Genomic DNA, 17,139 nt, shown 5'->3' with positions numbered 1-17,139 from the left:
TTCAAACAAATAATTTTCCTCCTTATTCTTCCTCCCCCTTCAAGTGCCAGATGCCATTTCCTTTCTTTTTTTTTTCCCCTCCTTTTTTTTCCCCCCCTCTCTTGTTCTTTGTTCTCTTTTTACTGCCCCCAAAGCAGATATTGTGCTTGCTGCTGCAAGGTAAAAATATTGTAAAAAATCACTAGAAAAGGAACCAATTATGCACCCCAAACCCAAAGTGGTGGCAGATTAAGCCTCCATTCTATCCCACTATTATCAGCAAGGCCCAAGGGCCGGAAAGGGAATGTTGGCAGAACTGATGGCAGGTTTCATTTTGCAGCCTGACTCATCCAAGACAATGGAGTGGGTGCCAAACTCACAGGTAGGCTTCAGAAAGCTGAAATTTAGCATTTGTGTGGAATCACCAAACAGGCAACAACCCCCCCTCCAGGTTACCCATCCAACACCAGCCACAATACTGAGAATGCTGGAGATTTGCAAAAACAAAAAAAGCTTTATATCTCCAAACATACAAATACATCTATATAAGATTATTACTAGTGGACAAAAGAAGCAGGACAGAATGAGCACAGCAAGTATGCAAGGGAGAAAACAGGACTGCTGGGATGTGGTATGTGTACTGGAAACTATCATGGGAGATCCTTGCCAACCAAATATTTGGAAAGGAAGAGAAATGTAAAGAATCCCAGAAAACATCCCTGACTACTTATTCAGTGTCTTGGCATAGAATATACCCATTACTGAACTATGGAAGTGTAAGGAAAGGAAGACAAAATAGAAAATTCTTACAGCAGTTCTGGAAGCTGAAGCACAGGGATATAATCAGCAATCAGCATTGTGGTGCTGAAACAAGAGGCACTGTCAGCCTGAAAACACCAGTGTCCAGAACACAAAATAAAGCTAAAGGAGCCACAGTGAGTGCAGAGAGTGAAAGTCACAGGCAGAGGGAAGTGATATTACATGTACCATTGGGGTTGACACAGTAGAACACATTTAAATGTAGGCTAAATTAGATTTGAGACCTGGATTTAAGTTCAAGTCATAAAAGGCAGCTCTGCTGCTTTGTTACAGACCTCCGGGGCAGCTGCAGAAGAAAATGTTTTATCCTGTATAGGAAGCTTATAAAAAAAAAAAAAAAGGTGCCAGAATAAATCAGCAGGAAGAATCATTATGGATTTTTAAGAAAAGCCTAAAAAAGCCACATTCCTGGAGGTAGTAATGAACTGCTACAGTTTATTTGGCTGTCAGCAGAGTCAAAAAGCGAGTCCCTGGAAATCAGCCCTGTCAGGATTTCGGTGGCAGAGGGAACCAGGAGGATCCTGAGGGTCGTGGTATCCAGGAATTCTGCCCTTGTGCCAGTGGTGGGTATCTCAGGACCACTTGGAGATCAGACACACACACACACCTCTCCTCCCTGGCACCCTCTTGGCTGCCAGCCCAGGTACTGCCTGTGATAAAGAGCAATTTACATCCAGAGCTAAAAAAAAAAATCCTGATTCCAAAGGAACATGCAGCTTTTAAGGGCCATTGTCAGGGAATCCATGATGCAGCATCAATCAGCTGATGTGACAGCCTAAGTTAAAGCAAATCACATGTGGAATTCATCTTGAAACTTCACCAGCTACAAAATTGGTACCAAGTGCCAATATGACTCAGTAGAGCCAAAACAAGCAGTATCAGCAATAAAGCTGAAGGATTTTAAATAGATGAAGGATGAGGACTGGGAAGAGTTAGGAACAAGCAGTAACAAGTAAACCTTAATTGCTTAACTGATGACAAGCTGCAGTGAACACTTTAATTAACAATTAAGGTTTTAATGTGTGCACACTGCCAAAGGTATAAGATGTTAATCACTTCAGCATTTTTCAGCTATCCATTGCCATTGTTCTACAAATGAACAGGCAAAGGTTGGAACACACACTGTGGAAATAATAAAAGATCTCAAGATTCCTACCATTAGTATGTTGGGTTTGGAGATCTATTGAAAGCACAGTTATTTCTGATTATATTAATGTTCTTTCCACAGATACTGCAATACTTCCAAATAGCAAAAGTCTTTGCACATAATATTAGAGTAGGATTTATCAAGTTTGTCACACAGGCCCAAGTACCTTAGAGCTGTAACTAGGGAGCAAAACCAAACTGAAAAGAAAGAAGGGGTAAAAAAGGAAGAAAGGAGAAGGAAGAAAAAACAGGTGAATGGAAGAAGAGGTCTAAAGAAGAATAGGGAGGGCAGCTGTTGAAAATTGGGAGGGGAAGGGGGGAAGACTGGTCAGGAGTAACTTTGAAAGCATTTATGAAGGGCTGAGGCCAAACAATCCATTTAATTTAGGTAGTGAATGGTGGGGAAAGTATTTTAAAGAACAACACTGTAGGCTGTGAACCCTTAGATCAACTTGTTAAAAACAACACTCCACAAAGTGGCAAAAATTAACCTTCAGGGAGGCAGGTTATTCACATTTTTTCAGTACAGCCCAGGATTTTGTATTTCTAACTCTGTTCTGTGACTAGAAATTATTTTTCTATCGCTTCTTAAAACCTGCTGCAGGTTTACACGTGCACCAGAGCTTCACTGCAGGACAATTCCTTCTTTGCTTCACCTGCTCCAAAACTCTTCCAGTTTCCCAGCTCTCAACTACGCTCCCACGTGTCTGTTAGTGACAGCTGCTTTCAAAGACTGCAGAGGGAACAAGGATGGGAAGATTAGTCTTAATTTAAAAAGCAAACAAAAATCCTACAAGAGTTAAGTATCCCAATCCTGCTGTTTGCTCAGCCTAGCTGCTTTGCTTATAACACCATGATGGGACCTCCTGATAACTGTATTTACTGGGCTTGTGTTAGCTGATGGTGACAATTAAGATAAGCTGAGTAAATAACTACAGTAATTACATGAATTTAGGCATCTATAGTTCCGTGAGAAGTTACCTGCATGTGATCTCTTCGAATTATGGGGGGCAAAGAGAAAAAAAAAAAAGGAGAAAAAGCAAAAGGAAAGCAAGAGAAATAAGAGAAAGAGCCACAATCCATGTGGAAGCACCTCCCTCTGGTTAGGCTTACAGAGAAGAGCCTTCACACTATTTCTCTTTTCTTTCTGTGTGCTAATACTTTGAAGACACTGGTTATTTCTGTTTATCAAAATGCCACGTGAAACAAAGACTAAAAATCCCATTTCTGCACTGTAACATTCCAGGAGAAGTTTGTGCAAGAAGCCAGAGCTGTTCACACACCTACAGCAGCTCTACCTGCTGCACACACTCATCACCTGCTGTTCTTCTCATCTTATTCTGGTTTGCCCTCCTTCTCTCAACCCCACCTTCCCTGCCAGTCACCTCAAAGGCACATCATTGTGAATGACTTCTGAAAACTAAGTAATTATAAGCAATTCCTTACATATCTGAATTATTCTCCCAAGACCAGTCATCTAGAATGTGAATTTCTACACAAGGGATGTTGTTCTTTACAAGCAGCATTTTCTCAAAACCTGGAAGTCTAAAACAAGGGGTTTAGAGTGCTCTCGTGTAGAGATTCACTACAAGTAGGATAAGCAGCACACTGTGGCAATTTTATTCCAGTCAGAGCTCCCTATCAGCTGTTTCCTTTATGCAAAGTTAACATCTGAATTGTATGAGCTTGCTCAAGTTTCCAGGCTCTGCATACATCAACCTCACCGAACTAGAAACAGAAATGGGCCACCACACTTACTACAACTTTCACAAGGCAGCTTCAAAGCCTCTTCTGACCCAAACTCCTCTTTATTCACAAATACATAATTGTTGTATTTCGTATAAAATTTTGCGTACTCGGGAGGGCAGAGTTGTAAAAAACTCTTCAAAATAAGCTCACAATTGTGCTGGAACTGCAGGGATCAGTGTTTTAGTGCATTCTGCATGCAAACACCTGGAAAGCATTCCCAGACACATCCCACGTGAACCTCACTTCACTACTACTCCTTTTCTCATCCCAGAGGTCAGAGATGAGCTGGGTACCTGCTGTGGTCCCACCACCACCAGACCATCCACCCCTGTTCCAGGCATCTCCCACCCAAATTCCTGCTCACAGCCCTCACTGCTACACCCCAGGCTCTCCTGTGCTCCCACTGCAGACCTGCAGCACAGGCACCTCCATCACCACGTGAAAAACAACTTTCTTAACCTTTGCACGAGAGGGCTGAGCCACCAGCCCAGATGTTCTCCTGCTCCACCAGCTGCTGAACCACTGCAACGTGTGGGCTCTGAGCTTTGGCACCTCTGGGAATGCCCAGACATGACATCCCGCTGAGGAACCTCCCCAGGGAGAAACAGGTGAAGCTGCAGCAAGTAACTCAGAGCTTTGGAACCTCTGGGAACCCCCAGCTGGGAAAACCTCCCCGGGTGAAGCTGCAGGGTGAGGTTTGGAGTTTTGGCACCTCTGGGAAGCCCCAGACATGAGACCCCGCTGCAAAACTTCCCTGGGGAGATAAAGGTGAAGCTGCAGTGAGTGGCACCTCTGGGAACACCCAGTTGTGAGACCCTGCTGGGAAAACCTCGCCAGGTGAAGCTGCGGGAGCTTTGGCACCTCTAGGAAGCCTCAGACATGAGACCCCGCCGGGAAACCTCCTGGGGGAGATACAGGTGAAGCCGCAGCGGGTGGCTCTGAGCTTTGGCACCTCTAGAAATGCCCGGCTGTGAGATCCTGCTGGGAAAACCTCCCCAGGTGAAGCCACAGCCAGTGGCTCGGAGCTTTGGCACCTCTGGGAACCCCCAAACACGAGACACCCCCCTCGCCCGGGGGAGATACAAGTGAAGCCGCAGCAAGTGGCTCTGAGCTTTGGCACCTCTAGAAACGCCCAGCTGTGAGATCCTGCTGGAAAAACCTCCCCAGGTGAAGCCGCAGCGAACGGCTCGGAGCTTTGGCACCTCCGGGAACCCCCCAGACACGAGACCCCGCCGCGGAGCCTCCCCGGGCCGTGCGGGTGAAGCCGCAGCGAGCGGCAACCTCCGGGACCCTCCGGCTGCGAGACCCCGCCGAGCAACCACCCCCGGGGAAGGGCGGGGGGACACACACGGCGAAGGCCCCCGCGCCGTGCGCGAACCCCCCAAGGGCGGCTCCCTGCCCCCCGGCAGCACCTTGGCCAGCAGCTCCCCCGCCCCGAAAGCGCGCGGGGGGCCCGCGGCGGTGGCGGGGCCGCTGTGAGGGAGGTGTGTGTGGGGGTGACAGGGCCGCTGTCCCCGCGCCGCTCGGTACCTGCCGTAGATGCCCTCGGTGATGCGGTTCCGCTTGAGCGGCCGCCGCAGTTTGCTGCAGTCCGCGCTCCGCCGCTTCATCCCGCCGGCCCGGCGCGGCCCGGCCCGCCCCGCTCACGGCAGCACCATCCGCCCCCGCCGGGGGTTCGCGACGCGGCTTCTTGTTGGTTTTTTTTTTATTATTATTTTATTTTTCTTCCTTTTTTCCCGGGTCTATATTTTTTTTTTTATTTTATTTTACCTTCCTCACCCCCCCTTTTTTTTTTTTTTTGCTCCTTTTTTTTTTTTTCTCCCCGGGAAACAAAGAAATAAAAATAATTCCTGGTCCGTCCCCTCCCCGCCGCGTCCTCCCCCCTCCCTTGCGCAGCCGCCGCGCAGCGCCCCGCCTCCGCCGGCGCTGGCTAATCAAAGAGCTGACCCTGCCTGAGTGACAGGGTTTGTAACCAATGATCAGCGTAAAAACGCAGACAGACGGCCCAGTAAACCAATCAGGACGCCGGAAAGTTAGTTCCGCCTCGTGCTGTCGCGCGACGTGCCCACCCCCTTGATTGACGGCCGCGGAAGCCAGTCAAACAGAAGGGTTTGTGATTGACGGCTTTTCCAGCCAATCGCTGCACGGATTTTGGTCTCCGCCCACCCACTGTCCTACCGGGCTGGTTCCCGCCCCGCGTGGTGACCGACAACGAAGCTGCCCAATGGAAGAGGAGCACAAAAATAAAAGGACAGCTCAGCCATCCACTCGGAAACGGAAGAAGGAGGGCCCAATTTCCTCTGTCACCCTAGCCCCGAGGTACCGCCCCTCACGCTTGATTGACAACCTCCCTGGCAAATCGGCTGCTGGGAAAAGGAACGCTAAGTCCCAGGCGCAAAGGCAAGCGACGGCAGCTTGTGCCGCCCGCACAGAACGACCTCTGCTAACGGCCCGCCGGGGGCAATATAACCCCGCGGGGTGACTGATGGGCCGCTCCGGCCAATAAGCAACGCACACAGCTGAGTGACAGGCGAGCGCTCCAATCGCAGCGCAGGATGCGAGGCCCGAAGATGGGGATAGGCCAATCAGAGGCCGGGAGGAGCCGGCGCTCGACCAATGGGAGAGCAGTTCCTAAGGGCGGCCTGTGGGGAGGGGGCGGGCGCTCGGCCAGGGGCGGGGCCGGGCGTGTCCCGCCGCTGCCGAGTCACGGCCGGGCAGCGGCGCCGCCCCCGGGGTTGCGGGTTCGAAACCCGGCACGGGCTTCTCCGCGCCCTGCTTCCCTCCCGCCTTACGGCCCCTGTGGAGCCCCCTCCCCGCGGCCCCGTCGGTCTGTGGGAGCCGTGAGGGGAACAATGGCGGCGCCGCGCCTGAGGGAGGCTGGATCGCGGGCTGGGCCCCGCCCGGCCCGGCTGGTGGCGGTGCCCCAGGACTGGGCTGGGCCGTGGGCCTGCCGGGCCTCCCTGCGGATAATGGGCCGCCCTGGGGATAATGGGCCGCCCTGCACAAGGGTGGGCGGTGCTGGGCTGAGTCTGAGCAGTGCGGGGCTCAGCACAGCGTTAAAACTGGCCCAGGAGGCTGCCCGGCCCTTGGCTGAGTCATGGGGGTGTTGTGGTGTGCAGCTCTAATTTAGAAACGTGGAGTCACGGGAGGGTTGGAAGGGACCTTAAAGCTCATCCAGTCCCACCCCCTGCCATGGGCAGGGACACCTCCCACTAGCCCAGGTTGCTCCAAGCCCTGTCCAACCTGGCCTTGGGCACTCCCAGGGATGGGGCAGCCACAGCTTCTCTGGGCAAACCTATGCCAGGGCCTCCCCACCTTCACTGGGAAGCATTTCTTCCTAATATAGGAGTTATTTTGTGCATCACCCTGTCTGAGATCACCGAGCTTTGGTCTCTCTGTTTGGGAGGGAGTTTAAGTTGTGAATCTGAGTATCAGCTTCACGGCGTGGCGTGTCATCCTGAGGGAAAACGTGGGTAAATTCCTCGCCTTTGGTGTGTTTTCCCTGAGTGTTAACACTGATGGGATTTAGAAACAGGTGTCAAAAGAGCTCACTGTGTTCATTTCACCCTGGTGAAATTGTGGATGGAGTTCTGGGTCATTCTGGGTATGAGTCACAGAATGGTTTGGGATGGAAAGCACCTTAAAGCTCATCTCATTCCAACTCCCTGCCATGGGCAGGGAACCTTGGAGTCCAAGGATTTGGATTATTGTACCCTATATCCTGGTTTGGCAGGAGGAATGTCCTAAAATTAAGGTATACTGGGATTTTCCTGCATATTTTTTTTTTCTAGTAGTTGTTTCTGTCACCAGCATGTAGCTTTATACCCATTTCTGGGCATATTTATACCCGTTTCTGGGTACTGTTGGTGTCTCAGCTCAGCCCTCAGTTTGCAACGGCCTCAAAGCAGAAAGTCTGAGATGTGGTTAAAATCCTTTAGTCTGAACAGCCTGAATAAAGAGGGTTCAGTTTACCAGAAGCACAGTGGATACTGAGGGGATACAAATGTTCCTTCCAGTGCTTAAAGTGGCCTTATAAAAAGGAGGGAGAGGGACTTTTTATACAGGCAAATAGTGACAGGACAAGGGGGAATGGCTTTGAACTGCCAGAGGGCAGAGTTGGATGGGATATTGGGAAGGAATTCTTGGCTGTGAGGGTGGGGAGGCCCTGGCACAGGTTGCCCAGAGAAGCTGTGGCTGCCCCATCCCTGGAAGTGTCCAAGGCCACTGAGCCTTTCAACAGGACCTTCCCCACCTTTCTACAAAGGGAATTGGGTCCAGGGTGGACACCAGCAACGCAAACAAATAATGGTTTTGCATAAACTACAGCATCCTGCTCTTGGGAATCCGTGTTCTCCTCTCTTGCCTTTTAGCTGAGCTGCAAGGCTCACCAGCAGCTGGAGCCCTGGATGGAAGGTGTCCTGGAGCATGGAAGGTGTCCTGGAGCATGGAAGGTGTCCTGGAGCATGACAGCACTGGCAGTTGGATGTATCTCCATTCACAAGCAGTTCTTGGGTTCAGTCCATGTCTGCTGTGGTAAACTGGGGCTCCTGACGTGCCACAGATAAGGAACTGTCCCTTGCCAACGCCTCCTGGGCTTTTTATCTCCCTTTGAGTTTTATTCCTGCCACCCCCCCCAAAACCTCCTTTGCTATTGGTTTGAGGTTACTGGAACATTTTTATAGGAAAAAGAACACATTGATGTGTTTGTGCCTGATGTAGTCGAGTGCACGATGTCTTCCAACTACCTCAACTTCCGACACAGCGTTCCCTGGCTCATCCTCCTGCTGGAAGTTCTCTTCCTCATCCGCTCTTACTTTCTCGTCTTAGAACATGATGGTCTGTACTGGCTGTACAGCTCCTACCCAGGTAAGACTGGTAGACTTGCTGGGGAGGGAAGGATAATCCCTGCTCCTGTTGTGCTGAGCAGCAGAGGTGGGATTCAGTGAGGAGTAGAGTGTTTTTACTGCTCTTTAAACACCCCACCTTGCCTGGTGTGGTGGGAATTTATTTATATCAAAGCAGTGGCAGTGAACCAAGACACAGGTGATGCTAAATTGCATTTTTGGTCTGTTTTCTGCTGCCTGTTTGGGGGAATCTTGGCTCCATGGAGGTGACTCTGTGTTACAGAATAGGGAACTCAGGATGGCACCACTTTCCATTTGAATGCTTGGTGTGAATAAATGAAGTTAATACAGTGGAATGAAGGCTTTAAACACAGTCTGGAGGTGTGTTTTGTGCCTTGGAAGTGCTGTTGGATTGTGCCACGGCCGTGGTGTGTGGCAGGTTTATGGTGTTGTGCAAATACGAGCTGATTCCTCGGGACATTCCTGTGTGACCCTCCCTGTTTTGCAGCTGGAAAAATGGGACCTACTTCCCCAGCAGTTTGGTGTTTTCCCCTAGGAACCAGCCAGCACAACCATATGAGAATATGACTGTTAGCAGGTCCCAGGGACAATTCCAGGCTTACAGATCCAAGAGCTTCCACCTTGGACAGCCTTTCTGTCCACTTTTATGCAGATTTCCACGTTAAACTCTTCCTGCAATTTCTGTTCCTTCTATGAGGGCATCATACAGGTTTCTCTTTGTAACTCTTTTCTTCCCTAATGCCCTCAAGGAATGGATCAGCACTCATTCACAGTAACTCTCCCTGAAAATTTCAACTTAAGCTCTTTAAATTCACCTCAGGAAAACTGAATGTCCAAATTTCCTGGCTAAATGTCCTTCATTTCTCTTGTGCTTTTTGACTCCTCAACCCCCATCCTATGGCATCCATTCAGAGCACTTTGTAAAAATAAATTCAGGGTCGAGGGTATTGGTTTTTTGATTACTTATGGATTGGGAAGAAAGCTCTGGAATTCTCTGCAAGTACTAAATGGCACTTGAATTTTTATCTGGAAGCTTCTTAGTTAATTGTGATTTTTAATATATTTTTTAAAAAACCAGAAATCCAGTCTGCATTAATAATTTCACTGCTCTATTGTTCTTTTCTGTCATGCAGACTTTCAAGATGTCAACCACATGGTGATTTTTGGATTTGGCTTTTTCCTGATGGTTCTGAGAAGATATGGGTTTAGCAGCACTGGATTCAACCTCCTGATCATTGTACTTGGTGTCCAATGCTCTGTGTTGGTAGAAGATTTATTAGTTTCCTTTTCTCTAGAGGAAAAGGAAGGTATTCTGAAAAGGTAATTAGTTCATGTTAGAATTGGAATCATCCAGAACTGCTGATTGGTCTTTATGGAGGTTAATGCCTTGTTATATGGACCTTTTTGGGAATTAGCATAGTCATATTTGCAGACATTTTAGAAGGCTTTGGGTTTTTAATGCATTTTATTGCATGTCATTCTTTATTGGCCCTGCTGTCATCCTGATACAGAATAATTTTTTCCTTTTCTTTCTTTTCTTGCAGTATAGCAAAGGCTTTTATAAGTATGACAGCTGTGATTATCTCCACTGGAGCTGTTCTTGGGAAGACTAATCTTGTGCAGTTAATTGTGATGACACTTGTGGAATTAATAGTTTTCTACGTGAGCAGATGGATCAACAGGAGATACCTGAAGGTACTGTAGCATGATTTCCAAATACATGGGAGAAAATTTCACTGGGACCTTGGAATGTTGCCTTTTTTTGCTGGTTTCTTGGTGCTCTGCTGACAGGAACATCGGGGGGTTTTATCTCAGATCATGGCTGTGTTTTCATTAAAAGATGAAGTCTGACTTTGGGATTATATTTAAGGACATCAAACTCCAAACCCTGCACACTCCATATCTCTATACCTGTATCTTTGGCCTGGAAGGGTGAGCTGATCTGATGGATTGGGGTGCAGTGCACTTGGCCTTGCCAACCCCACAGATGAATGAAAGCCCTGACCTCTGCTAAGGCACTAATTGCCCTTAAACTTTACCCTGTGCCAGTTCAGCCTGGCAGATTTCCAGTGGGAATGGTGTCCAGCAGCATCAGGCCTGCAAACATAACCCCAAACTCTCTATGTATGGATCATGTGTTTATGAGCTGCACTGAGTTCAGATAACTCCATCTCACGTAAATAACTCAAGCATAAGCTGAGGGACTGTGAAAATAAGTTGCTTATAGGGAGGTAACATGAACAACTGTATCAGGAACTGCATCAAAGGCTTCGTGTGGCCTTAAATAGACCACAAATTTGAATGTTCTGTTGATACAGGTTGGAGATCATCTCAGCCTGATGCATGTGCACCTGTTTGGAGCCTACTTTGGGCTGGCAGTCACCTTCTGTTTCCCTGAGCCCTCCCCAAGGCTGGACAAGAACAGGAGCACCCCAAAGTCAGACTTGTTCTCCATGTTGGGTGAGTCTTTGGCTCCAGCGCCTCAGCTGGAAGAAGAGGTTGCAGTGAGAACATAAGGGAGGTTTTTGGGGTTCTGGGCACAGCAGGTTGAAGGTTTTGAATCCCAAATGCAGGTGTGAGTCAGCCAGGCATAGAAAACTGCTACTGTGGCTGGTGGTTTCTGACAATGGGCTGGTGACTCTCAGCACGTTCCCTACCAGGCCACTCTTGCAACGGCTGTGGCTCAGTTTGCTTTTGTCACCCTCAGCATGAAGGCTGTGCCAGGGTAACTGTTCCTTCTCCAGGTGAACCATTCCCTGTCACAGTCCAGTGACTGGGCTTGTCTAGGCACGTTGGTGAGCAGCCTGTGTGCCAGAGCTGAGGTCCTAACGTGTGTTTTGGTAGAGCTCCCAGTCCCCAGCTGGGGCCGAGGCCCGGTTGTGTTTGCAAGGTGGTGTGCAGAGATATAAACAGGCAGTCCCTGCCTAGTAACATAAATGAAAAGATAAAAGCCCCATGAAGGGTGGGGAGTGTGATACAGGCAGGCCCACCAGAAAGGATCTGAGTGAGGACAGGCTGAAGGTGTAGGAGCCCCAGCTTTGTCCTTACAGAAGCAATTTGGTTTCTTTATTACCTTGGCTTCTGTTGTGTAACTGCCACCTGCTGAACTAAGATCTTCCTGCAGGGGTCCACAGAGTCTAATTCTTAGTCAGTCTTTGCTCAGTCGAGGCAAAAGAAGTTTAAATGCTGCTCTTTTGTGTTCCTGGAGTTCTTGTTTGCTGGAGAATTCAAGATCAGTATTTTCATCTAACTCGTCAAGACATTGTTAAACCTTCATTATAATTTTAGTGCAGCTTGCTACAACCAAGTGCTTGCTATTTGGAGTAATTATATTGTTATTTCTTGAATAATTCCTGAGGTAACTTGGGTAGAAAGGAGCAACTGAGCAGGCAAATTCCTTGGGAAGAATCATCAAAGAGGTGGAGAGGATTCTGTTCTTATTATTCAGTTCATCCTCATTTCTCTTCAAACCCTGCCAGGAGACAAGACAACCAGCACCAGTCATACTGGCAGCCAAGGCAAAAGACACACCAAAGTGCAGTTGTTTTTTTTTTTTTTACAGTGGTTTGTACCATGGGAGCTGTTTCCCTTCCTCCCTGGCTTTCATTCTCTCACAGCTGGTTTTGAACAGTAATTCCACAGTTCCATGAAAAGGAGCAGAACTTTTGGCCGAGGAGCAGGTGCCTCTCAGGGCTGTCTGCTCTCCTTTCTTTACAGTTTGGGAATTACAGAGAGTGCAAACTGTGGGCACTCCAGATGTGATGTGTTTAGAGCAGGTAATGAGAGTTTCTTGTGTTTGTCTCCAAGGCTGTGTCTTTCTCTGGGTGTTCTGGCCAAGCTTCAATTCTCTGCTCATTCAGTCCAGGATGAAAGCACTCCTCAACACCTACCTTGCCCTTGCAGTGAGTGCTGTAACTGCCTTCCTGTTGTCTGCTCTGACCTCAAAGGATGGGAAATTCAGAATGGTAAGGCACGAGAGAAAATCCCTTCGTGGAGAAGATTTTTCTGTTAATCTCAGTAATACACTGATAATATAACAGCTGCTAACTAAAAACAAGTCCAGGCTTTCAGCCTGACAGTCATCAGAGTAACAGAGTGGTTTGGGTTGGAAGAGACTTTAAAGCCCATCTTGTTCCACCCCTGCCATGGGCAGGGGCACCTTCCACTAGCCCAGGTTGCTCCAAGCCCCGTCCAACCTGGCCTGGGACACTTCCAGGGATCCAGGGGCAGCCACAGCTTCTCTGGGCAACCTGTGCCAGGGCCTCCCCACCCTCACAGGGAAGGATTTCTTCCTAATATATAATCTAAACCTTCACTCTTTCCATTCAAAGCCATTCCCCTTTGTTTTATCACTAAATAAAAAGTCTTTTAACTCCATGTTCTTATTTTATTTTACAGACTCACATCCACAGTGCAGCACTGGCTGGTGGGGTCACCCTTAGTTTTACAGCAGAGACCATCAGTCATCCTTGGATTGCCATGATTTTGGGTCTGCTTGGCAGTGCCATCACCATATTAGGATCTCACTGTTTACAGGTAGTATCCAAAACCTGAAGTTGTTTTCATATAAGCTGTGAAAACTTCTTTTCCAATGTAGGATACCTCAAGGGAAACCTCTTTTTCAAAGAGATTAAAACTAAGAAACCCGAGGTGCTTTGAGGAGAGTGTAGGGTTGGAACTTGCAAATTCTCTAGGTCTGCAACAGACAATATGCAATTATCAACAATTAAATCTTTCCTTCTTCCCAGAGATGCTTGAATCCTCCTCTCAAAATTCATGATACTTCTGGAGTTCATTTCACCTTTGGCTTGCCTGCTGTGCTTGGAGGTCTTGCCCAAGTTGTTCTCTTAGTCATAAGAGAATGGACTAATTCATCGAGGTACTTAAATTTTTGTTATTAAATAATAAGCTTAAATGATCATTATTGCAGCTGCCCTGAGAAGAGTTCTCATACCTACAGAGAGCCTGAGTGTCATCACAGATAAATTGTTTTATACCAGATAAGCCAAGATAGTCCTTGAAGTCCAAAAGATCAGTAAAAAAAGGGCTTTGAGAGTTGAGCAGACTTTGGATCAAAACTTTTGTATCAGTTTTGGGTCCTCTTTTCTGTCTCCCTTTTTATTTGACATTAAATACAGCAGAAATGGGAGCTGAAAGCTGGGAATGTGCCTCCTTTCAAGACTCATTTTAGCTTTTGTGGTGTTTTGGGGAGCTTTGTGTGCAAAGAGAGGGGAGGCAGAAATCAGAGTGCAGCATGAGGGCCTTGTACTTCTAGTCATGTTCTTACTGAAACAAATTTAGTGAAGTTTTAGTACCACAGTGATGGTTTCTAAAGACAAAATATGTCCCCTGAAGTCTGTATTAGTTTTCTGGTAGGATCTCCTAAAACATCCAACTGCAGCTGCAGAGAGATTTGAGAATAACAGAGTTTTGATGAGAGGTTTTGATGTAAAATACTGTTTAGATACAGATTCATTCACAGTCCTGATGCTAAATTCAGCAACTGTGAAAGGTGAAACACTTGTTTTCCTTTTCAGTCTGGGTTATTTGGTCCTTCTTCACGTTGGTGCCCTCTGCCAGACCATCAGCCTTGCCTTGATAACAGGTTTTATCACAGGTCAGTATTGAAACACAGGTTCCAGTAATTTCTGCAGTGTTCCCTCAGGGCAAGTTTCTCTGGGTAAGTTATTTGTAAAGCAGCCACAGAAACATGAATGCCAGGGGGTCTTCAGAGCCAGCCTCTTGAAGAAGAGATGTATTGCACATCAATAACCCAGCAGCACCATTCTTTCAGTGCTCAAGTTTATTTTAACCCAGGCTTAACAGCTGCCTTCACATTTCACACAGGAGATGTGTGAAGATGAAAATATTTTTACATTTGGGTATTGTCTTGGTGACAGAAAATGCTATTTAGGGCTTGTCACTTCTTATGCCAGTTGGTGTAAATGTGCAGAGATTCACCAACGTCAGGAGCTGCATCATTCCAGCACCAGGCCTTTGATCAGGAGTGGTTTGGGATCAGCAGGGCTCACGTGGCTCCCACGTGATGTTCTGGTTTGTGACAGCTGCTGCTTTTCTAGAGCTCTTAATTCTGTCTTGAGCAAAACAGAAATGGCTGATGAAAATTGCTGTGAAACACACTCTTAAAATGATTGTTTTGTGATCTAAAACCTTTGCATTACCTTGAGTGTAATTAAAAAGTTGAGCAGATTTTTATTCAGCTAAAAGAACCAAACATTCAGTGCTTAACCAACTGTTTAAAAATTGAGATATATCCATCTGAAACCCCAAGCTAACAGTGCTGATAAGCCAGATTGCTTTAAATACACAGGCATTTTTCATGCAAGAAGTTAATATTTTTGTTGTAGTTTTAGAGTTTAGCAGGCTGTTTAATTGGGTTTTACCTAAAGCAATTAATTTTTAATATCAATAAGCCTTGATCCTAGCAAGCTTCTCTCTTTGTATTAAAGGTCAGCTTCAGTCAAGGGGCTCTGTTGAAGCATTTAGTTCTGACTTTGTATTTTGATCTGTGTTACATTTGGATACATGTTACTAAGAAACTTCCAGTTACACAAAATCTTCCCCTTTTCCTGACGTTTATATTTATATTAGATACATCTGTTTTTACAAATAGGTTTTATCTTGAACACCAGACTGCTTAAGATCATCCCTGTATCAAAGTACTTCGAAGACCAGTTTTACTGGGAGGTAAGTTTAAATGTAAAATTGACTGTGTGAGAGTGTATTTAGCACCTTGATGAAGAACTTTGGGTATTTGAATTATAAACATATAAAAAAAAGGGGATATTCCATTTCACAGCACATTTTGTTTGATGCACAAACACAGGCCTTGAGCACCTTTAGGTGCTCGTTGAGATGCTGTATCTGAATTACAGAACAAAGAAATGGATGAAAATAAGCTTCTAATCAGGTTTTCCACTGGGGTTTTTTGTACAGTGATTTTGTGCATAAAATGTTCTGACACAAGAATGTTTGTCTTCACAGTTTCCCCATTTGGCTGTTGAATTTTGAGTGGAAGATCCCAGCTGACCAAGATAAGATTTTCCTCTTTGTCACTAGAGAAAATGAGTAGCTATGATGGGTTGAAAGAGCACTGAAATACCAGTTCCCAGGCCCACAAAAGCCATCCCCATGGAAGCACAAAAAATTAATATTAAACTAGTTATTCTCCAAAGATACTGAGTGTAAATTCACAGATGCAAACTTGCATTTAGCTTTTCTGCTTTGTTGGTCTTACCTTAAATAAGATATGTACAAAAAGGTTGACTGCATTCATGGCTGTAATGGCTTATCAATCCAAATGCTTGGAAACTTTAAACTATTTTTAGCTCCCAATTTTAAAAGCCAAAATTATGTATTTCAAAGTGTAATTTTTCAAGGAGCACTTTTTATCTAGAAAAATACTCAACTACGTGTTTTTAAGCTAAATTGATTCTGTTGAAGGCCTTGTTAAGGAAGGATTTGATGGGTGAGCTGGATCTGGGCCAAACTCTGCATCCTGCCAGACTGAACTCCTTGAGTTCTCTGACTGCTTAAAGACAAATCTGTCATTACTTGGCTCGGGCTATTTGGAAGTTCAGATGGCAAGAGGTTCAATTGTTCTTCCTGTGCATGGTGCCCCTGAAATCAATTTGGTATTTGCTGCCAAATCTAAAATAAGAGCAGAGCTCAGGTCAGTGTCTGGGTAGGGACAGCCTGTACCACCACAGGGTCAGCTGCCACCTGAGGGGACTGAGGGAATAATCCTCAGAGCCGCCTGAAACCAATGCCAAGACCCAATTTTGGAAGTGGCTTATTCCAAGACAAGCAGGGGACTCTGGGGCCTAATCACACAGAGGATTCTCTGCAAGTGTACCCTTGTTTGTAAGTGGATTGTGATCCTCGGCGTTTGTTCTTTGTCTCAAAAATAGCTGACACAGAAAAAAACTCTTTCCAAAATGCTTACCTAATAAAGAAGTGAAAATGTGATTGTTTTTGTTTATTCAGCACACTTGTTAAAAATGAATGAGGAAACCCATGACATTGAGGACCAGGCTGTTCTTTGATGCTCACTGACCTCATTCATTCTTTAGGTGTTGAGCAAAGCAGGTCACTACAGTTACAGAAATGAAACAGGTTCCAAGTAATGAAAAAATTGCTTGCAGAGGAAGGGCCAGTTTTCTTTGTTTCTAGGTCACAAAGGAGCCAGTGATCTGCTGAGTTAATGAGCTGCTTCCACCAGCCTGGACACACAGAGTGTTACCTCACAGTTAACTCACCACTTACTCCGTGAGTAACAGTGGGATCCAGGCCCAGCTTATGTTCTTCACTTTCTTCACTTCCCAGGAACCAACCAAACATAACTTGTGCAACACAAACTCCTGTTTTCTGTCTTTAAGTGACTAATATTTTACTCCATCTCCCTTACCATTGATCTCCTGAGCAACTGGCCTGGGTGAATGCACAGGAAGGGGCAGACACAGGATCAGAACTCTTCCTATCTGAGCAGTACCTTTTTCCAGAGAAAGAATTCCATCTGAAGAGAGAATTCCATCCTTTTCTCTCACAGTGGTTAGAAAAT

The 17,139-nt window shown here is 46.4% G+C and overlaps 2 protein-coding genes across 3 annotated transcripts in view; one reads left to right on the top strand and one right to left on the bottom strand.

Moving 5' to 3' along the window:
* MACO1 (macoilin 1) overlaps window positions 1-5,554 on the bottom strand; it is a 29,341-nt gene extending 23,787 nt beyond the window's left edge. The window contains exon 1 of the mRNA XM_051807285.1: window positions 5,224-5,554. Within this exon, the coding sequence (XP_051663245.1) occupies window positions 5,224-5,303 (80 nt within the window). The 5' untranslated portion in view covers window positions 5,304-5,554. The remainder of the gene's footprint in view (window positions 1-5,223) is intronic.
* Window positions 5,555-5,997: 443 nt separating this feature from the next.
* Window positions 5,998-17,057, top strand: RHCE (Rh blood group CcEe antigens). Of its 2 annotated transcripts, XM_051807298.1 has the most exons (11): window positions 5,998-6,012; window positions 8,064-8,559; window positions 9,692-9,878; window positions 10,103-10,253; window positions 10,877-11,018; window positions 12,366-12,523; window positions 12,957-13,094; window positions 13,307-13,437; window positions 14,096-14,175; window positions 15,193-15,266; window positions 15,564-17,057. In XM_051807298.1, the coding sequence occupies exons 2-11, from the start codon at window positions 8,424-8,426 to the stop codon at window positions 15,588-15,590; spliced, it is 1,224 nt and encodes a 407-aa protein (XP_051663258.1). In that variant the 5' UTR covers window positions 5,998-6,012; window positions 8,064-8,423; the 3' UTR covers window positions 15,591-17,057. The 2 variants fall into 2 exon arrangements, with proteins under 2 accessions (XP_051663258.1, XP_051663257.1); XM_051807297.1 differs by lacking the exon at window positions 5,998-6,012 and having other exon boundaries at window positions 7,906-8,559.
* The last annotated feature ends 82 nt before the right edge of the window (window positions 17,058-17,139 follow it).

The sequence above is a fragment of the Manacus candei genome, unplaced genomic scaffold (assembly GCF_025592945.1).
Source record: "Manacus candei isolate 608988 ecotype Guabito, Panama unplaced genomic scaffold, ASM2559294v1 h1tg000070l, whole genome shotgun sequence".
NCBI lineage: Eukaryota > Metazoa > Chordata > Aves > Passeriformes > Pipridae > Manacus > Manacus candei.
This window is presented reverse-complemented; position numbering and strand designations above follow the sequence as displayed.